This window comes from Chlorocebus sabaeus, chromosome 22 (assembly GCF_047675955.1).
Source record: "Chlorocebus sabaeus isolate Y175 chromosome 22, mChlSab1.0.hap1, whole genome shotgun sequence".
NCBI classification, from domain to species: Eukaryota; Metazoa; Chordata; class Mammalia; order Primates; family Cercopithecidae; genus Chlorocebus; species Chlorocebus sabaeus.
The window spans coordinates 11,255,405-11,278,796 of record NC_132925.1 but is presented as its reverse complement, the minus strand read 5'-3'; the positions used below and the strand labels follow the sequence as shown (position 1 = coordinate 11,278,796).

The 23,392-nt window shown below is 38.1% G+C and overlaps 1 protein-coding gene across 2 annotated transcripts in view; it reads right to left on the bottom strand.

The window, feature by feature from the left end:
- Positions 1-5,586, bottom strand: part of CHMP2B (charged multivesicular body protein 2B) — a 32,631-nt gene extending 27,045 nt beyond the window's left edge. The window contains exon 1 of one of the 2 annotated variants that reach the window (XM_038003178.2): positions 5,294-5,586. Coding sequence is in view for 1 of the 2 variants with exons in the window: in XM_007986169.3 (XP_007984360.1) it covers positions 5,294-5,327 (34 nt within the window). In the remaining variant the exon portion in view is untranslated. The remainder of the gene's footprint in view (positions 1-5,293) is intronic. The other variant, XM_007986169.3, reaches the window with a different exon arrangement.
- Positions 5,587-23,392: the final 17,806 nt, after the last annotated feature.

Here is a 23,392-nt window from a genome sequence, read left to right as displayed (position 1 = left end):
AGCAGACTTTTGAGTCTCGTTTGGTCCTCAATGACAAAAGCTTTAGTAACATCAAAATAAAACTTCAGTTCAGGAAACTGTCAAACCACATTTTTCAGCTTAGATAAATGAGAGAATGAGAGGGAATGTGTCCTGGAAGAAAAGCCTCACAGGCCAATGGACCTGAAGATATGAAATGGTAGCCGGAAAGGAAATGTCTGTCTTTGGTGTCATGCTGGGGATGTGGAAATACAGAAGGAACACATTTTGCCCACAGAAATAACTGTTCTAAAAGGAGGGAGAATGTTTTTCTAAGAAAATGCTCAGAGGAGTATACTGTGTTCCTCAATCCCATGTTCAATTATTTTTCTATGGTATGTCAAGAATGGAGGGGTTAAGTAGAAAGTAAAATTTGAGTTTTTTAAATATCCAGAATAAGGAGTACTAAAGGGACACATAACATCCTGGGAAAGACCTGAATTCTGCAGGTGCCACCAGGAGAATGGTGTATTTTATTCTGGAATAGAGAAAAAAAAAATGTCTCTGAAAGATACTCCATTTTACTTCCTTTTAACATCAGAAATGTGGCATCACAACTGATACACTGACAGGGGATTTATCCCAACTTAGTCAAAACCTCATAGTTTCTGAACTCTGGACAACTAGCATATGCAAATATCATCCCAATGAGGCAAAAGCCAAGAAGCTTTGTTCCTCTTCTCTCCGTAGTGTTCTTCAAATTACCTCTAACTTGCATTAAAGTTCACAGTGGGTGGCAAAGTGTGGATCCAGGTTCTTCTAAGCCCTGGATGTTGGAAATACTACTTTGGTTAGTAAATGATATTATTTTAGAGATTTAATCTCTAAATTAGAAACTCTTGCAGATATATTTTCATTTCTGCTGAAGACTCTGAAGCCCCTTACAAACATGGAATGTAGAAGAGACTCAGAATAAGCATTATTCAACTTTGAAAGTACAGGAGGCTCTATTATGGTTCTAGTGAATCCAAGTTAGAAAAAAAAATGCTACAAAAGGGGAACACAAGTAGTGAGGTACTTAATAAACCTAGGATAGTTCAGGTTCGCTAGAGGAAGAGAAAAAGGGAATTCTAGACATAAGGCCAACAAAAGCAAAAATATGTCAGGGCGAGAAAGAGTACGGTAGATACCAATGAACAGAAGAACAGTGCTGCTGGACACCAAAATGTCCAGAGATGGCTAGAACGGGAAGGGTCCGTTCAAGGAGAGCCATACATGCATTATTAAAACACTCACAGTGGATCCTGTTGGTGCCAGAGATTTCATAAAGGGGTTTACACTGAGGAGTAACATAGTCAGATTTGGGTTCAAGTTTCAATTACACACGCAACTTTGTGGATGAAGGATTTAAGGGCTACGAAGCTATAGGAAAGCAAAGCAAAAAGTTGATATAGTCAAGTACAAGGTAAGTAGGATCCGAATTAGAGCAAAGAGTTGCAGGAACACAGAGGAAGATCCTATGTGTCCACTATTTAACAAGCAAAAGAAGCAGGACTTGGTAATTAGTTGATGGTAGAGGGCAATATCAAGCACTGTCAATACTGGAAGAGGATATGATGATGAGTTCTGTATGGGATCCTGAGTTTCAGGTTTTGTGAGACACCTAGGTACAGATATTCAGCGAATTGTTGGACATCTGGCCTGAAACTCAAAAATACATCTAGAGACACAGATTTGGGATCTATCAGTACTTAAGTTATACTTAAAATAGGAGTAAATAAAATCATGCAGGGAGAGAATGCAGTTAGAACAGTGGTAGCCTAGGATGGAACCAAGAACAACACTAACATATAAGGGGTAGGTTTAAGAAAAATAAAAATAAAAAAAAAATACAGAAAGGAGAAAGAAAGGAGCGGTCAGAGGAATTTGGGGAAAATTAAGAGAGTGTTATGTCTTGGAAGTTAAGAGAGGGAATTTCAGAGAATAAATTAATTATCACGATCAAATGCAAAACATAGGCCCAAGAGATGATCACTAATAACAGCCATTAGATACAATCTAGAAGTCACTGATGATCTAAGCAACATCTACTGCTACAAGGTGGGGGAGGCAGTCTGTTAAGTAAAGAAGTGGAGATAAGACATCACTACTCCTTCAAAAGGTTTAGATAACAGCAAAAAGAAACTGGTCATATTTCCGAAGAAATGCTGTGTCCAGGGAGAGTCAGGAGTGGGTTATTTCCAGTGCCACCACCATTACAAAGTAAAGTTCTACCACTTTTCTTTTCCAAAAGAAAAGTCTGGTTCCAGAAAGAATGCAAACGTTGCATGGTATCTACCAAACGTTGAGAATTCCATGTGCTTGATAAGAGGAGCAAAATTAAACTGTTTCATTATCAATCTCTAGTAAGAAAAAAGTAATAATAATACTCAAAGGGATGATGTCCTAGCTCTGACACTTAATAGCTGTATGATCTTGAACACATGACTTAGTCCTTTGCTTTTCTCATTTTATAAGGATGTTATATAAGTACTTGCAGGTTTTACGAGAAATAAGATACTGCATGCACAATGGTTAGCACAGTGTTGGTTTAGTCAAATTTGTCTCTACTGAGGTTAACAGACAAAAATTATACAGTGTTTAAAGAACTTCACTTTTAAGGCATGTTTAGTTGTGCATTTATGACAAGTCCTAGTGGGATCCTGATTTACAGGTTCATAATTAGCTTCCCTAAATAGGTCACTATTAGTCTACAAAGGGGGAAAATAAATACTGTAGGTAAACATAATACTATATATATACACATACACACATATGTATATCCTTACACAGGTAAAAGGAAAACCAAGTAGTACTCAATTGTAATTTCAAATTCCAAAGGATCCTTCCCTTCTCTTGAGGTGTATCTCTCATTAATTTCTTTAGCAAAGTGTACACTGCAGAGACTTGTTCATCTTTCTGTCAAAAATGAATTAAACATAACTCTGAATAGTAATAAGTGCTGTAATGTTGTCTTCCTTTTTAATTTACATGTGCAGTAGTCTTTAATGATACAGTATATAACTCTTCCAGCCAATCCAAACAGAAAAAAAGATTCAATTATTCCCCAGATCTATAGGCAGGTACATATTTCCCTTATATATCAGAATTTCATTACTGCTGGAACAGATTTAAAAGTCAGCATACAATAAAAGAGCTCATGATCAATCCAAGGATCTGAGAGAAAGAAATAAAAATACATTAAATTTCATATTCATAACATACAGCCTCATTACCAAGAAGAATGCTGTCACCTTTTAGACAAAACAAAAAACCTTCCTTTCAATAAAACAGGGAGTAAAAAAAGTAAAGCTCTACGTCAAAATAATGAAAATACAGATCTATTTATTAAGATGTCAGTAAATGATTGGAATGGAAATGATAATGTAAGAAAACATCAAGTATGCACCTTGGTATCTTGGTAGTTTATAGTAAATGTACCTGCTGGCCAAATTTACATTTGGAAATTGCACATATGGTTAATTTAGTGGCATAGTTCCTAGCAAGAGTCCTTAAGATTTTTTTTAACAAATAAATCTATTCAGCAAAAACGTTATTTCTTGGAAGAAATAACTGCAAATGAGTATACAGTTAAACACTCATTGCACATCCCCATTGTCTTTCTTTTCTCCCCTCTACACTTCAAGTACAATAGTCACTAGATTTCCAAAGGCATCAGGAAGCACAGAACTGAGATTTATGTCTTTGAAAATACTTGACGGTATTAAGCAATTAAAACTAGAATGTTTGGTTTTTATTGTTAAAAAAAATTAACTCTAACCGTAACATCACAGTAAGGGAGATTAAACCATTTTTCCTCCATTTAGTAAATTCTCACTGTATAAAGCTAAACAACAAAAAAACCTGTAACTATATAAAACTCAAGCAAAAAGAAAATAAATCGTTCCCCCATCCCCACTCCCTAGAGTACTGTAAAATAAGTGAAGCTCACAACAGTGGTAGCTAAAACATTGAAAAAATAAAGTGCCATATTAAAGATTAAGCAGCATTCTCATGAAAAGCACACATAAAATCCATTTCACATCATTGATCACATTATATACCAAGTTGGTAGTTATTCCAGGTATTGCAAATGATACTTAATAAAAACTCAATAAATCAAAAAAATGTTCAGTCACCCACATTAAGGAAAAATGTATTATGTCATCTGATAAATTAGAGGTAAAGTAGCATTATGTGTTGAAATGAAGAGTAGAGTAGCAGGGCAGAGATGACTTCTTTGTTATCCTCCCCAAAATATTGCTGGCATTGGAATAGTCAACACAAAGGAATGAAGGAGTTACTTCCAGGTCTGGACGGAGCACCCTATTTGTACCAATCACCGTCTAGCTACCACTGCTCCTTTTGTGGCAGAATTAGACCCTTACAAAGAAGTGATTCTTTGGCTGAACCAGCAACAACCTAGACTAAACATATAATGAGGAACACAATTTTTAAATAACTTGAATGAATTTAATTGCTGGTAGCAGTCAATGAAAATATCAAGTATTATATAAACACAGGCATCGCATATGAGCACCATAAAACGTATACATTCTTTTACATTCACTTTTTTCCCCTCAAGATGATATTAAGCTAAATGTGGGAAACAACCCAAGTATCTTTACATGTTAAACTTCTATGAAGACAATATATACCCCATCTCTTATTTTAGTTGGCAAATGATAATCATAAGGGAGAAAAATCCATTATGAAAACTAAATCTGGGCACTTCTCTGGGTTTTATTTTTCTACTGGGGTCAATCAAAAAAGCATTTGTTTCATATCTCTTTACTGATGGGGTGTTCTTAAAGAAGCAACCGACCCAGACTCAACTTCATTTCTTAACTGGAGCCTGTTATCCCCTCCCCTCCCCATTCCGAGACTGCAAGTTTCCTGTCTGGACGCCTACAAGTAGTACATCTCCCAGCCGAAGAGCAACAATCGAAGCACAGGAAACCAACAAGAAATCCATCAGCTCTCCAATCTATTGGCACTCAAGGGCCAGCAGCACCCCGCTAGCCTTCTCGAAACGCTCAGCATCCTGCTGAGGAAAACCCGAGGGTGGGGGAAGTGTGAGGCTAGGGAAGCAACCAGACTGCCTAGGTGAGCCTCAGGTGAGGTGAGTCAGAAGCAAGAGGGAGGCAGAGAAGTGCAGCGAGGGCGGTCACCTGTGGGACCACCTGATCCAGCCCCGCCTCCAGGGACAGACAGTAGGCAAAATCCCGGCCGGCAGGCCCCGAAAGACGCTGGGAAAACGCAGAGCTGGGCCCCTTCAGCCCGGCCTGGAACTCACCATCCACGGTTTTCTTCTTGAAGAGGCACGCCATGGTTAAAGACCGCGCCCGGGCGGCCCGGCTCGGCCCGGTCCGGCCCAACGCTGGGAAAGGACAGGAGGAAAAGGACAGGACCTTGGCGGGTTTGGGGTGGCGGAGCGGAGAGACAGCAGGAGGAGGTCGGGGTCGCCAGGCAGGACCCGCGGAAGGCGTGTATCCGCAGCTACCGCAGCCGCGTCACCCGGAGCTCAGGTGACCAGGAACTAACACACTTTTTGGAGAAGTCACTTCTAGGCGGCGCCTGCGCGTTGTGTGTCGCGCCTGCGCACTACGGAGTTTGAAGCCGCGGCAGCTTCCCTCACGTCCGCGGCTGCCAGTTCCTCCTGTGCGCGGAGTGGCAGTGAAGCTAGTCTGGGGCTGGCGGGGAGAGGAGAGCGTGGGACCACGGGTTACAGAACCCGCGCACAGCGCGGGTTCGGTGATCACTGAGGACAGTGATCAGCCTTGCTTAGCGCTTCGCCGCTTGCCCCGGGGAAAGCTGGATGAGGGATCTTCGGGATCCTAGACTAAGTGTGGGTTGTCCTGGAACCGCCTGCACCCACTCCGAGTTGATTTATTACAGTCCCATTGCTGTTAGTATTTTTGTTGTTGTTGCTGTTTGTTTGTTTTTCCTCGAGTAAGTCCAGGAACTGGCAGAAACGTTGAGTTCCGCACCCGGTGATCGTTGGGCCCTGGAGTTCACGGTCCTTTCGGCACTGACTGGCTCGGCGACCTCCCGGCGCCCACCCGCGCAGACCCCTGCGGGACCCGAGCCGCTCACCTGCCGCCTCGCGCCCCAGACTCCGACGACCCAGCTTAGGTCTCCGGGGATTCAGTGTCTAGAGTTGGGGGAGTCTCGGGGACGAAGGGAAGTTTTTTAATGCTACACTTTTTGTTTAAGGTTCTTGGCTGGAAACATTAAAACACACAGAGAGAGATTTGTAGGCTAGTCTAAATGTCTCCAACTCTATTTCTTGATTTCTTGTAAATCATGAATCAGAAAGTGTCATGGCTATACGGTGATCCTATTAGAAGTCCTCACAGCCCTTTACTTGGGCTTTATGTGAAAAACTACATATGTTAAAGAAAAAGTATAATGAATTATTTAAAGAATCCTTGCATGTATAAAATGGAAAATACAATCTACGCGTGTGTACCTGTATACACTCTCTACTGTTTAAAGCAACACTGCCTTCCACAGGATAAAACTAATAGTAGCATTTTTTTTCATAAATATGATCTCTGATATGGAAGAATATTGACACTATTATTAGCCACTTCTGGATTTATCAATCATGTCTCAAGGCTTATTGAATATTTATGATAATCAAGCCGGCCTTTCCCATTTTTCCCCCTCCTGAGATAGCCAAGCCCTCATAGCCACTCTTAATGCTGCTGCTGCTGCTGCTGAAAGTTAGCTGAGAGTCTGTTTGAGAAAACTTTCTTAAGAATGACGTAGTAATATGCAAGATATAATTGTTTTGCTTCTCCTCAAGTTATTCTTGATATGGGAAGATGAAGTAAGGAAACATTAGGAAGACATGTCAGTGAGAAGATTTAGTCTCTCCACTCAAGACCTGGCCTTTTCCGGAGTGAGCTCTATGGCAGTTTGCCCTGGCTGTCTGTTGTAATGAATGGCATAGAGCTGTGCTTGAACGCATGAGAGGCAATAAGCTGTTATGTGTGTAGTAATCATACCCCTCCCTGCTATAGTCACCCTGTTTTATTACTCCTATACAATCCCCCCCACTGACCCAATTGTAACAGTTGGGAAAATGCCAAAATACTTAGCAGCAACCATATGGAAGACCCTCCAAAAGTGCACAGCAGGAGCTAAAGATAGGGCTTGTTCATTACAATAAAGACAAAATAGAAATATTTACTCTTTAAACTCGGTACTCTAATGGCTTGTTCTCCCATAGTTTGAAGAAGACTGATATTCAGCTGATTGCACCTGTCTAGCTAGAGTCCATTCTGATTAGTTGGTGGCCACATTTCACCTGTACACATTTTGTATTATTATATCGCTCCTTATTTAAAGGGCATGATACACTTAAATATATGTTGTTTTCTGGAGTATTTCATAACATAGTTTCCTCCTCTGAAACTGAAATATTTGCCGTTTTTTCGTGTCTGGGTGCCTCAGGTTATAATTGGAATGGGTGCATTCTTCTCCTTGTTCAGCTTTTGAAGACAGACAGCATCACATTGGAGAGTGCTGATTCTGAACACAGACTGCCCAGGTCTGTAACCAATTCTGTGACTTTCCAGTTTTAAGACCTGGGGCAATTCACTGAAGCTCTCTGTGTTTCTTTCATCACATATGTGATAGAGATAACATTAGTCCACCTTTCATATATTAGGTTGGTGCAAAAGTAATTGGCAAAAACCACAGTTACTTTTGTACCAACCTAATAGCTGTTGCAAGGATTAAATGAGTTAATGTATTAAACACTCAAAGTAGTGCTTGACACATAATGTCTTAGCCTCTCTGTGCAACTACAACAAAATACCACAGACCGGGTCATTTATAAGCAGTAGAAACGTATTTTTCACAGTTGTGGAGGCTGGGGAGTCCAAGATCAAGGAACCCAGAGGTTTTGTTTCTGGTGAGAGCTGCTTTCTGCTTCCATGGTGGTGCCTTGCTGTTGCATCCTCAAGAAGAAAGAGATGCCGTATCCTCACGGGGCAGAAAGGACAGAAGGGTCAAAGGGCAGTAGACAGCTGCCTCACACCTGTTTTATAAGGGAGCTAATCCCATTAGTGAGGGATCCACCCTCATGATTTAATCACATCCTAAATATCCCACCTCTAAAAACTATCACATTGGTGATTAAGTTTCAACATATGAATTTTGGGAAGGTACATTCACACCATAGCACACAATAATCATTCAAAAGGTATTAGCTGTATGTACTATTGTTCCCAGCTCTCTTACCTTTGTACGCTTTCTCAAGTAATCTCTTCACTTTGAAATTCTCTCCTCTGTAGTAGAGAAAACACAAATGGAAGATTTAGGCTTCCTGATGCAGATCTTGGTTACCTTCACCCTATCAGCCACCACCTCCCCAAATTAGCCCATTTCTTTCTCCTTAATAAAAAAATGGTTTTATTCTCAGCAAACTAACACAGGAACAGAAAACCAAACACCACATATTCTCACTCATAAGTGGGAGTTGAGCTGTGAGAACGCATGGACCCAGGGAGGGGAACATCACATGCCAGGGCCTGTCAGGGGGTGGGGGGCAAGGGGAGGGAGAGCATTAGGACAAATACCTAATGCATGTGGGGCTTAAAACCTAGATGACAGGTTGATGGATGCAACAAACCACCATGGACATGAAGACCTATGTAACAAACCTGCACGTCTGAACATGTATCCTAGAACTTAAAGTAAAATAAACAAATAATAAGATAATGGTTTTCTTGTTCTTAAATCTATTATTTTTATAGGCATTGACTTGTTATGGAAATATAGTAACTAGCCGGACGCAGTGGCGGGTGCCTGTAGTCCCAGCTACTCGGGAGGCTGAGGCAGGAGAATGGCGGGAACCCGGGAGGCAGAGCTTGTAGTGAGCTGAGATCTGGCCACTGCACTCCAGCCTGGGTGACAGAGTGAGACTCCGTCTCAAAAAAAAAAAAAAAGAAAATAGAAATATGGTTGTTGTTATAGAAATATGGTCTAAAATTGATATTGGAAGGGTTCAGTGCAGATTTGTTTCTATTTGTCTTTTCTCCTCAGCTTCAGTCTTAAACTCCTTGGGTTCAGAGAGAATGTCTTGTCACGGCCTTCAATAACCTTCCTACTAGAATATAAATATATTTAATAGAAACTTAATATGCAATAGGATTTCCATATTATCTGTGTTTCAATGTTTTAACACCAAATGACATATATATACACACACACATTTGGTACATTTTTGTTGATTTGACACATTTAACTTCAAGTGTATATATGAAAAGCAGCTAACATGATCTATCTCCATGAACACTAGAGATCTAGAGAACCCAAATCAAAGTCAATAAATAATTCTGTACGTACGTAAGGATTTAGTGGAAACATCAACTCACTTGTTTCATGTTTCACATAGATTCAAATTTGAGCATACTTTAAGCTGTTTTGCTATTTCACTAACTACATTGTATTCTGCTTTATATTTAATAATGCTACAGTGACTATCATAATGCTATATGACTATGATAAGCAAAATTAAGAATAAAACATTAACTTATATAACATTGAAAAATTTTTTAGAGATATATAGAAGCTTAGGACAAAGAGAATCATTTTTTAAGTCTAAAAATATCTCATTTCTTATAAGTGATTTCATCTATTCAGGCTGTTATAACAAAGTACCTTAGACTGGGTAATTTATAAACCAATTTATTGTTCACAGTTCTGGAGGTTGGGAAGTCCAAAATAAAGGTTCCAGCAGGTCCCACGTCTGGTGAGGGACCATTTTTCATAGATATCACCTTCTGTGTGTCCTCACATGGATAGAGGAATGAATAAGTGTATTAGTTCATTTTCATGCTGCTAATAAAGACATAACTGAGACTGGGTAATTTATAAAGGACGAGGACTCACAGTTCCACATGGCTGGGGAGGCCTCACTATCATGACCAAAAGCAAGGAGGAGCAAAGTCACGTCTTACATGGTGGCATGCAAGAGAGTGTGGGCAGGGGAATTCCCTTTATTAAACCGTCAGATCTTGTGTGACTTATTCACTATCATGAGAACAGCAGGGGAAAGACTCACCCCTATTATTCAATTACGTCCCACCAGCTCCCTCCCACAACGTGGGAATTATGGAAACTACAATTCAAGATGAGATTTGGTTGGGGACACAGCCAAACCATATCAATAAGCTTCCTCATACCTCTTTTGTAAGGGCAGTATTTCTATTAATAAGAGTAGAGCCCTCATTTTCTAAACACCTCCAAAAGCTCCACCTCTTAATACTAGCACAATATGAATTATGTTTCAACATTTAAATTTTGGGGGGACACAAACATTCAGCCCATAATAAGAGGTAAGCAATCAATACAGAAAAAAAATGGCTTCCCCAAGTTACCTAGTTAGTAAGGTGTTGAGCCAGAATATGTGAGGACAGACTCCTTGAGTGTTCAGACCCTGTAACCAGCAATGTAAGCTGTTTGTCAGTTTTCTTGAGATGGTAGCTAGGTAGGTTGTATGTGCTCAGGGGGAAGGACAGTGAAGAGTGTTGACCTGTCTAAGGTTGTTACTTTCCACACTTACTCACAGAGCAATACAAGGTCAGGTTTCAGGGGAGGGTTAACTAGAAGGAAATTCTGTTATATCTTCCCTTCCTGTCTTCATTCCCTTCTCTCAACTTATCCAAATTCAGAGCAAATAGGCAGCACTTATTCTAGCTGACTAAGATAACAATTAAATAAAGTTACCCTAAACACATGTATAATTTTTGTATATTTCATACCAAATAATGCATGGAATATTAGTTTCGTGTTTCAATATGTAAACCTTAAAATCTGGGATTTTTTTCATAATTTTTGCATTTATACTTTAATAGCTCCAGGAATTCAGCGCATTTCCCTCTTTGTCAAATCTTGCTTTTAAAACTACATGCCATAAAGGATGAGTGAGACTATTGAGAGACTTAGTCAATGGAAAGCTAAATGAGTACCCTAAATGTGTATGGCTGCACATCATTGGTTTTATAGTCTAGAAAGACTTCATGTGTTATTTGGAATATGTAACAACATGATCCTTCTTGAAAAATAAACTAAACTTTGCCCTGAATTCCTCAGTGTTAATAGGAGTTGCACATGACTAAATCAAAACAGAATTTGTGCCCCCTGGCACAACAGAGCATATGTATATATTTGCTCTTCAATTCAATAAGGACTCTAAAGTGCAGAGCTACTCCCATAGAAAATAGAAATGAACTTAAGTATGGGAATAATGGATTTGGTTCTTCAATAAAATGAAATAAAACTGTAATAGCTATCCCACTTTATATTTTAAATGAATAGGAATTAAGAGAGGCACTGGCTGGATGTTTATTACTAAGTATGAATAATTTACTAAAACAATGGCATTGCGTTTTCTATACAAATAAGGTGGCCTTTTTATAATCACCATTTCAAGCTACATTTATGTGGTCTTCTATGCATTTTTTTAAATTTAGTCATCTAACAAATCCTTATAGAGCACCTGCTATATGAAATGCATAGTGCTAGTTAGTCACTCTGAGGAATCTATGAATGAACTATGTATGGATCTGTTCCAAAGCAGTTAAAAGTCCAATAAAGTTATGGGAGCTACATCAAGATACCATAGATAGCTATACAGCTTGGGGTCACTAACAAAATTACATAAGTGATTGAATTTCTGAGTGCAAATTTTGTTTAGAAATATTGTCAATAATCGGGCTATAGTTCATGGATTATATTCAAAAATATATCCCCATTAAAAAGATGCCTTCACTTAAATTTGTTTCTCCTACATACAAGAAGTGGTTCAGAAGCTCAAACATGCCTAAGATCAGATGAAAAACTGAAATGATTTTAAAAATGATTTTAGATATTTTTATATCTGGAAATATAATATCTAAAATGTATAACCATGAATTTATTGATAGACACAATAATGATAAGTAATATGAGAATGTATATACTGTTCAGACTCTGGAAGAATATTGTATCATATTTTCAAGAGTTTAATACAAAAATTGCTTGTCATTACTTGCAGTTTCTAATTTATTTGTGAGAATTACAATTTTGGCTACTAACCACCATTTTAAAAGAAGGCAATAAAAAGTTAGAATTTGAATATTACTTTTATATTATAAAATTTTTAGGTAATTATTCATAAACAAAGACCTACACATTCAGTTTGTTGGAATTTTGTCAATAATATGTATTTATACTTGTGGTGGGATGGCTCTTTACCTGAGACTAACTTTTAAGAGTTCCTTGGGATAATGCAGTCAATAATCATATTTAGTGATGACCTATTCTATACATTGCATAAAGAGTTATAAGTAAGTATTAAGACAGGGTCTTTACCAAAATAAGGAGAATCTATTTTGGATGGTGACTGATATGCTTTGGCTGTGTCCTCACCCAAATCTCATCTTGAATTGCAGCTCCCATAATTCCCATGTGTTGTGGGAGGGAGCAGGTGGGAGGTAATTGAATCATGGCGGTGAGTCTTTCCCATGGTCTTCTCCTGATAGTGAATAAGTCTCACAAGACCTGATGGTTTTAAAAAGGGGGTTTCCCTGCATAAGCTCTCTCTCTTTGCCTGCAGCCATTCATGTAAGATGTGACTTGCTCCTCCTTGCCTTCCACCATGATTGTGAGGCCTCCCAGCCATGTGGAACTGTAAGTCCATTAAACCTCTTTTTCTTCCCAGTCTCAGGTATGTCTTCATCAGCAGCATGAAAATTGACTAATACAGTGACAATTAATCACACAGGCAAAGTACCTTGTATTAAGAGGATTAACTTTGTACTTCAGAATAACAAGTTGAATTATCATGTAGAAACAGACTTTATGGATTACAACAGTTATTATGTTAACATCTGCTTCATTTGGAGGTATGGAGAGTCTTAAGAACAATTTTGACTTCAGGTGGAACAGGATATTGATTTATAAGAGAGATTGTTCAGACATGTTTCTCCCAACTCTCTTGGATGTTGTCCCTCAGTTGGGGACAGAAGGATGCTGTATTAGTTTCCTATTGCTGCTCTACTAGATTTTTACAAATTTAGTGGCTTAAAAATCTCAAATGTATCATTTTATAGTTACGAAGGCCAGAAGTATGATATGGGTCTCATTGACCTAAAATCAATGTTTCATCAGGGCTGCACTCCTTCTGAAAGTTCTGGCAAGAATCTGTTTCCTGCCTTTTCCGTCAACCAGAAACTGACGGCATTCTTTACCTACTTGCCCCTTTCTTATCTTCAGTGGCAGCAGCCTGTCATCTTCAGATCTCTCTCTGACTCTGACCCTCTTGCCCTTCCATCTTCCACATTTAAGGACTCTTGGATTACATTGGACCCACTCAAATATTATCTGATATTTTCCTTATTTTAAAGTCAACTGATTAGCCACCTTGACTCCATCAGTAATCTTATTCCCCCTTGCCATGTACCATGATATATTTACAGGTTCCAGGGATTAGAATGTGAACATATTTGAGGGACAACATTCTGCCTACCATAGATGAGACTAAGTTTTTAAATAAAGTATATATTCATTGGCCCTACGTGATATTCTTCGTGCTACTCGAGTTGTAGATTGCTTTCGCAATGGTACCTGACATCTTTCATATGTTTATTAAGGGCACTGTTGACATTCCTGACACAAATATGCTGTCCTTTGCTACCATTGTGCATTATGCTTAGACATGTTCAAAATATTGACCTAATTGGCCTTCACATGGCAGAAGTACTCCTGATGTTTTCTCACATCAACCCTAGAATATTTCTAGGAAAGATGAATTGTACAAATCCTGACATGACATTGTTCATTGGAACAGACTTGGTTTAATACTTTATTCCAAGGCCTGCTTTATGGATGCATAAACCACTTTAGTATTTAACAAAAGTTTTATTTGTTTATTAGTATTATCATTTTGGGGGTTTTTAGAGATGGTGTCTCCTCCTGTGTGCAGCAATCATAATTCACTGCAACCTCCAACTCCCAGGCTCAAGCAATCCTCCCTCCTCAGTCTCCCAAGTAGCTGGTACTACAGGTGTGCACAACTAAGCCCAGCTAAATTTGTTTTTTTTTCTTATTTTTGTTTGTTTGTTTGTTTTTTAAGAGACAGGGTCTCACTGTGTTGCCCAGGCTGTTCTCAAACTCCTGGTCTCAAGCAGTCCCCTCACTGCAGCCTCCCAAAGTGTTGAGATTACAGGTATGAGCCACTGTATCCAGCCTAGAAATTTTGCTTAATTGACATTTAATTTGGGGCTAAAGCTGCATTCATGGCATTAACCATCAGCACATTTTAAATGGTTTCAATAACGGACTGCCTTTTTATTTTATCCTCCACATGTCTGGCACCTAAGGATCTAATACATATTTGTTGTTGTTGTTGTTGTTTGAGACAGAGTCTTACTCTGTTGCCCAGGCTGGAATGCAGTGGTGTGATCTTGGCTAACCACAACCTCTTCCTCCTGGGTTTAAGTGATTCTCCTGCCTCAGTCTCCATAGTAGCTGGGGCTACAGGTGCGCACCACCATGCCCGGCTAATTTTTTTTTTTTTTTTTTTTTTAATAGAGATGGGGTTTCACCACATTGGCCAGGATGTACTCGATCTCCTGACCTCAGGTGATCTGCCCACCTCGGCCTCCCAAAGTGCTGGGATTACAGGGGGAGCCACTGCACCCAGTCACATATTTGTTATATTAAGTAAAAAAAAAATCCAATCTACGTTAAATTTATGATTAAAATACATTTGGGCTGGGCACCGTGGCTCACACCTATAATTCCAGCACTTTGGGAGGTCAAGGCAGGCAGATCACGTAAGGTCAGGAGTTGGAGATCAGCCTGGCCAACATGGTGAAACCCCATCTCTAGTAAAAACACAAAAATTATCCCCGCATGGTGGAGCATGCCTGTAGTCCCCCAGTTACTCGGGAGTCTGAGGCAAGAGAATTGCCTGAACCCAGGAGGTAGAGGTTTCATTGAGCCGAGACCATGTCATTGCACTCCAGCCTGTGTGATAGACTCTGTCTCAAAAAAAAAAAAAAAAAAAGATGTAATTAAGACACTCAAGAATTTAGTTGAAATACCCATACAAATAACTTTAAAAATACATTTTAAAAATGCATATTTGAGAAATACCATTCAATTTTTATTGTAAAAAGACAAACTAGGCAGAACTAGATCAACATTTTCAATAATTGTATATTGTCATTCATTTATTCATGTGTTCATTTACGTATGCTAAAATTTTAGAGGTTAAAGGGACCTTAGAGGTCATCTATTATAAGGACTTCATTTTACAAGTAGGTGTATCAGAACACATAACAAAGAATTGCCACACCTCACAGAATTGCATACCTGTTTTTCAGCAGAAGGTCTACAACTAGGAATTCACGTGATCCAGCTTTCAACCCAATGCTTGTCCTGTACTGTAGATCTGTCTTAATAAAGCAGCAGAAAATAAAGAAGAGGAGAGAAGATCTAAAAGGAAAACTCTCAGCAATCTGTACAAATTGTTGATACTTTCAGACATTTTGGCATATGAAGAAATGCCAGGATGTTTCTACCACCTTCAGTGCCCAGGGTGTAATTTATGTAGTTTACTCAGGCTGAATGTGCAAACATCAGAGGCCAGCCTCTTGGGAAAACTTCTCATTCTGTTCGATACATTTGGACTAAGAACTTTCTTTTTCCCCCTCGTAAATGTTTTCTGTCATTTAATGTGGAGATTTAGAAACACACTCATTAATATTCATACAAAGATACTATGATTTTAATGTAAACAGAAAATTATTTTAGGACTGAAGCAAAATTGGGCTAAGATGAGATCAGTCTCTGATAAAACATAAGCAGAAATGGGATTGGGATCATGAAGATTACATTTAAAGTGAGGAAGGCAATTCCCACGGACAAGTCATGATGTGCACATGTCATCGTACAATTTCCAAGCCAGGAAAATTAGCTTTTAGTTCTCACAGTTCTCTCAAACCCAGTCTGAAGTTATCCTGGTTAGGGTGAAGGGGTACGGATTGGGAGAAAGTACTAGTATTTCTGTGGGGTACATTCTTCATTGCAGAAGCAGAAAAGCATAAAAATAAAAAGACAGACTTTTGAGCTCAGTTAAAATTGTAGAGACATTCACAGTCTTTGAGGATATAATTTTAAATTGAAAAACAAATCAGAACAGGTTTTATGTAAAAGAATGCCTAGTGACTAGGAAGACTTTTCCAAAATAGAATCAGAAATATTGGTCAGATAAGAAGTTATATGAATGCAAACACATATGGATAATCTTAGTCATATTAGTAATATCTAACATTACAAGGGAGGGCAGGTTCTTTTTCTATATTTTGCACATAACCCATTATGTAGAAGAGCAGATCTAAGCCCAAGGTTGTGTTATCAAGGGAGGCTGGGGACTCTCTCCTTGGGGGTCATAAATACAGTTTTCCATCTGCCTGAAACTGTTTAGGTGAAACATGCCTGAAGTCAGGGGCTGGATCAGATGATCTCTGGGGGTCTCTTCCAGCCTTTTGAGTCTTTGAGAGAAATTCCTAATCAGCATGTTAATGAGTACTTTAAATTTGTATTCTGATTTTCTTGAAGATAATTACCAGAAACGCTAAACAGAGAACAGCATTTCTACATGCCTGTTTAAAAGAAGAAAAAGAAGAAAGACAAAGAAATGGTTTCTGCTTACAAAGAAAAAAAGATGTGACCCACTTGATATTACAAAAGGCAATTACCTGGAAGGTAATATGGTTCAGTGGTCTTGGAAGCATCTGAGAAAGTCCCAGCCTACTGGATCTGTTCCCTGGTCTTATGATGTCTTGCTGTGTGACCCAGGGCAAGTCACTTGACCTTAGTTTCCTCATCTGAAAACACAAGAGTCTGGGAGTTGTGCTTGATTACCTGACTAATATCAAGGTACAGGAATTGAATGAAGGATGGAATTTCATTTTGGGTTTCATCTCTGCTGCAGAGATGACAGATGGGAATCACATGAATTAGGTTAGCCCCTGTGCTTCATTAACTGACAGAAAGAAAGTCAGAACAACACAGATGGCAAACTAAACTTTGAAAATCCCTTAAGAAATCTTAATTTTAAGTGATAAATGTTGCAAAGATTTATTTTGCTCTGCATTATAGTAAATTAATTGTGATATTATCCTATGTGTTCAGTTAACTGAGTTACTACAAAATTGGCCCTGGAAGAAAAGAAATTGGTAAAATACATTCTCAGGCCAATACCTGTTCTTCCTGTACTTACGTTTTTGGAAAAATAACTTTTTATTAATATTGATATATAGCTGTTTTATAAATAAGAACAAAAGTATATCAGTCCAAATTATTTTTCTGTCCTTTCTTTATCAGAAGTCAAATATGTTTAATTTGAATTTTCATGTTTCTTGGCATAAGATGTGATTTACTCTGAATGATCAAGCTGACAGGTTTCCAAACCTGGCGTGTAGGGTTGAGCATTTAACCTGAAAACAGAAACATTTTCTAACAATATTTAGTTACCAAAATTTTCATGTAATTTAACTTTATGCACATTTGAAAACCTAAGAGGAACAACAAAGGAGAAAACCACATACTGCCCCTCGAGAGTGTTTCAGTGTCTGTTAAGTGAGGGGGCAGCTAATACTGGATTCTCACTGGAAGTTTATGCAGTATTTATTATTGAATTATACCTTAATTAAAAGATTGAGCACTGTACTTTATAGCACATGCTGTTTTCAACGTGTGACTTCCACCAGAAATCACTGCTTGCTTTCAATAAACCTGCCCCAAACAAGAAATCAAAGAAGAAAGGAATTAAACCTAAGCATAATACAGAAGATAGTACTTTCTAAAATCAACCAAGAATTATGTTTGTGACATACTCTTTGATGGAGGCAAATAACAAATTTTAAAATAAACTAAGATGATAAAAAAGGAATTGGCATTACATTTGTGACAAAGCTTGAAAAACCAAAATACCTTTACAAGATAGAATCTTTGGTAAACTAATCGGATAAGATAATTGATAGCATTATCTTTATTTTAATACACTATAGTGTACTGAAGTGAAAGACCAAACCCATTCTGAAAATGTAGTTGGCATTTTGATTTGAAATTGAAATTATATGCAGCCTTTTGTTCATGAACATTAAAGAGAGGGCAGGGATATCACAGAAAATACTGCTCTATGTGAGGTTTGGGGAATCATAAATTCTGGTTTCAACTCTGCTATTAAGCTTTTAGATGGCATTATACCTTAGTCCCACCATCTGTACAGTATGAATAATCATATTTTGTTAACTCACAGGTGTGTTGTAAAGGATGGAAAATAAAAAGTAACTCTGAACATGCAAGCATTCTCTGAGCCAAGACAGTAAGGAAAGCAAATGGTTAAGAGATACAAAAAAACAGATTGAACTTTATAATGAAACTCTATAAGTATTTAACCTGAAAAGAGAAACATTTTCTAACACTATTTAATTACCAAAATTTTCATATGATTTAACTTTATCCACATTCCAAAACCTATGAGGAACCACAAAGGAGAAAAACACATCGTGCCCCTATGGAGTGTTTCGGTATCTGATACATGAGTGACCAGGTGATGCTAGATTATCTCTGTAAGTTTATGCAGTATTTATTATTGAATTACACCTTTAATTAAAAGATTGAGCACTGAACTGTGTATCTGAAGAGGAGAGACTAGGGCAACTGTAAGCACTTTGAGGAACTCCTCTTTTTCTCTAGATACTGACATGTATTAGCAGGACCCAGATAAAATGCCCAGCAAATCTTTGTGTCACTTCCTTGTAAATGTCCGATTCCAAGGTTAGCAAATCTGTATTCTTAATTTGGATCAAATGTCTACCCGTGTGATTCAGGTACACTCAGAATACAGAGCACTGAGTACAGATGTAGCCACTAAGTAATGGGCTAGATCCAGTTGTGAAAGAAATTATTGTGAATCAGGAAATCACCTCTGTTCGTGGTTTCTAAAAGTATGTTGCTAAATGTCTTTTTGCATACAGGAGAAAGATAACATGCTCACTTTCTTGTCTTTATGCTTGAGAGAATATTTCTTACTCTGTATTAACTGATAAATGCCTTTTTGTCTTAACCCCTTTACCATGCCTTAAAGAAAATCAGTTTGGAAATAGAGAGTTGGAGAACTATATGTCTCCAAATTTATTTCTTTGTATGACTTTCTGGTAGGAATTTTCTTTCAATATACCACCTTCTTTTAACAACCTCTCTGAGTTTCTTCCATTTGTAAAATTTGAGTTTATTACAAGAAAAATAAACAACACCAATAAGTAAGTTAAACCACCCTGATTTAGTGTTAGGAAAGTCAGAAGGAAACAGAATTTCAGGGATGAGTAGTCAAAACTGTTAAATGTTATACAGAGTGTATAAAAAATATGAAATGGAGAAAAAGACATTTTATTTTGTGATTATAACTGATGACCTTCAGAAATGCAGCTTCATTAATATAAGGGCAGAAAGTCAAAATGCATTGAGTTAAAGACCAACTGATGGTGGGAAAGGAAGTGGAGGTTTCAAGGATAGAATACACTTCAAAAGTTTCAGAGTAAAATGAAAGGAAATAGGTAATTTCCAAGACACTTGAAATGAAATATAACCTCACCATTGTGCCTTATGATATCTGGCTGTGTGTATGGCTCCAGCAACTCTCTTTTAATTAGTAGATTGAAACACACATAGCTTATGGAGAAAGGTAAGAAACTGTATTAGGTTTTATTCACGGCTCCCTTTAGTTCATACTCTACCAGCCTTTGATGAGTGCCCAGAAGTACCTTTATCTTTTATCGTTCACAGATTTTTCTCTCTTTCATCTTTCTTCTCATTCTTCTCACCCTCAAAGGATCAAAATCAATAGAGTATTTTGCAGTCAAGGCCACTAATTCTCTTGTTTTAAAGTTTCATTGTGTCCTCAGTTTAGAATAGTTTAGAACATCTGTATTCTTTTGAGTGTAACATCAAAAAGACAAACAATTCTCTACCAATATTGATTACCTTAAAGGAAGGGAACAGAGGGAACAGAAAACTTATGTTGCCGCCTGTGTATACTTATAACAAGATGAAAGCTCTCAGTGGAAAGATAGTAGCACCATTATTTATTAAACTGATCTGGAAACTACCTACATCAGTCACCTGGGCTGTTATCTATGTCCACAGATTTGCCAGTCCAAGATCAAAAGAAAGAGTTTATCCCTGGAAAGGAAAAAGAATAACTTTGCCTTGAGATGTAAGCAAAGGAACAAAGACTGGATGAGATGTGAGGACATAAGCAGCTTACTTGTAACACCTCTGTTCTCTATGTAACATAGAAAGGGAAGTCATCGAGTGAGAAAGAAGTAAATGGGTGAAATTGTCAGTTGAGGAAAAAGAAAAGATTTTTTAGAATAGTCATTGTTCTGAATATTCTAGGAATCAACAGTATTTTGTTGTTTATAAGGCACATTTTTTTCCCTAATGTTGTAATAGCTGAGGGCAACTTACAATCACTGCTGACTAAATCTTGATGGAATTGTTATTTCCAGGCCATGTGGGACCTCCATTATAGCTATTCATATTGTCACTTAAGTTGAGTTATGTGGATTGCTAAAAATGTCATCAAAAAGATTACTCTGTGATTTGGCATTAAAACAATATGTTCTTGTGTACTTGGAAGGGCATGAAAACAGAGCAGTGGGGCATACATTTGACATTAATGAAGCAAATATTCATTAGAGGAGGAATGAACACAAATCCATAATTTCCTATAAAGAATAACCAAAGCTTTAATGGGATCCACACATATGCGATAGTCACCTATTTATTACTGAGATGTTTGTAAAAAGATTGGCTATCATATAAAAGGCAGTGCAACCCAAGGTAAAGGAAATTGCTGTGTATCTCAGAGTAGATTGATGAAATATCAAAACAAATGACAAGTTTGTGTGACTAATTCAATGACAGCACAGGACTATCTTTGAGGTGTTTGATAGCAGCTTGTCAGAAATTTTCAGCTAATTGAGTAGTAGCGTTTTTACTTTGAGCAACATATGATTCAACTGAGGAAAACCATAAACATAAGTGTAGTCAAGTAGGATAAGCCAGTGAATCTTGGAGCTCTTTAATGTCTCACAATGATCCTGTCGATGTTAAAGACATTAAAAAGTTGAATATTATGAACATAGATGAAGAAAAGCAATGATATCATTGTGAAGCTGTGCACAACTGCCAATCACCAAACATTTCTTCTATGTTGAATTTTTGACTTTAAAATACTTCTGAAGAATATCTCCCCCAAAATGTTATTCTGTATTCGCATGCACACACAAGTGCACATGGACATGTACACACACAAATGGAGGATAACGAATGAGCTAATGGACTGCCTATTATTATATGAAACAGGCACAATCCCTTTTTAACATTTGTCATTATTTCACTTTTTGGTTGTAATTAGATAGTGGATATATATCAGCTGTGTTTGAAAATAAATGTACCCAAAACTATATATGGTTGTTATTGCTGTTAGTAGGAGTGGACCACAGCAGTCTCCAAGTTTTCAATCAACCAACCATCAAAGGACCATTGAGAAACGGTGTAAGTCCTTGTTGTCAAAAGAAAAATACCTATTGATATCTTCTGGTAAGATTAATAAAGTGACAGGTATCAAAACCTGCAGAACAGGGGTCAGAGTTCAGATGAAAATCTTGACAAAAATAATGAGGTCATAAGAAACAACTGTGCATCAAAAACACATGGAAGTACGGAGAATGGTAATTGGTGGGAAAACATAGTCAGTGATGAGTGAATCAAAAAGAGATTCAAAAGAGTGGGACTCTGACTCTGAATATATCGTAGGAATTTCATAACCAATTGAAATTGAAACTTAGAAAAGTCATGTAATCTGCCCAAGATGATACAGTCTGCTTGCATTTTTCTTTATGTGTATTCACAAAATAATTAATAATTCAAAGCTTTGTAATAAAGAATTTTAAATAATATTGAAGCTGCTAAAAGACCTCTTTCGCTGGGCATGGTGGCTCCTGCCTGTAATTTCAGCCCTTTTTTTTTTTTTTTTTTTTTTTTTTTGTGACAGAGTCTCACTCTGTGCCCAGGCTGGAGAGAAGTGGCGCGATCTCGGCTCACTGCAAGCTCTGCCTTCCCAGTTTAAGAAATTCTCTCCAGAATAGCTGGGATTATAGGTGCGTGTCACCACCCAGCTAATTTTTTTGTATTTTTAGTAGAGATGAGGTTTCAGCATCTTTGCCAGGCTAGTCTTGAACTCCTGACCTCATGATCCACCCGCCTCCACCTCCCAAAGTGCTGGGATTACAGGCGTGAGCCACCGCGCCTGGCCAGTTCCAGGACTTTGGGAGGCCAAGGCAGGAGGATTGCTGGAGCCCAGGAGTTCAAGACCAGCCTGGGCAAAAGTGAAACCCTTTCTTTACAAAAATTACAACTATTTGGTAGCACAACAGGGTGACTGCAGTCAGTAATAACTTCCTTGTATATTTAAAAATAACTAAGAGTGTAATTGGATACACTCTTGTGAACACACAGGATAAATGCTTGAGGGATGGCTACCCCATTCTCCATGATGTTACTATGAATACCTAGAATTTGATAGCATAACAGGATGATGACAGTCAAAATAATTTGATTGTAGATTTAAAAATTGCTGAAAGAGTATGAATGAATTATGTTCAACACAAAGGATAAATACTTGAGGGGATGGGTACCCTGTTTCCCATGATGTGATTATTACACCTCGCATGCCTACGTCAAAAAATCTCATGTACCTCACAAATATACAAACTGGCTATGTACCCACAAAAATTGAAATTAATTTTTTAAAAGTTCCAAAAATATTATCTAGGTATAGTGGTGCATGCCTGTGCTCCTAGCTACTCAGGAGGCTGAGGTGGGAGGATTACTTGAGCCTGGAAGATCGAGGTTGCAGTGAGCTATGATTGCACCACTGCACTTCATCCAGCTTGGATGACACAGGGAGACTCTGTCTCAAAAAAAAAAAAAGAAAAAAGGCTGGGTGTGGCTCACACCTGTAATCCTAGCACTTTGGGAGGCTGAGGTAGGTGGATCACCTGAGGTCAGGAGCTCGAGAACAGCGTGGCCAACATGGTGAAATGCTGTCTCTACTAAAAATACAAAAACTGGCCAGACGTGGTGGCGCATGCCTGTAATCCCAGCTACTCAGGAGGCTGAGGCAGGAGAATTGCTTGAACCTGGGAGGCGGAGGTTGCAGTAAGCTGAGATTGTGCCATGGCACTCCAACCTGGGCAACAAGAGAGAAATTTGATCTCAAAAAAAAAAAAAAAAAAAAAAAAAAAAAAAAAAAAAA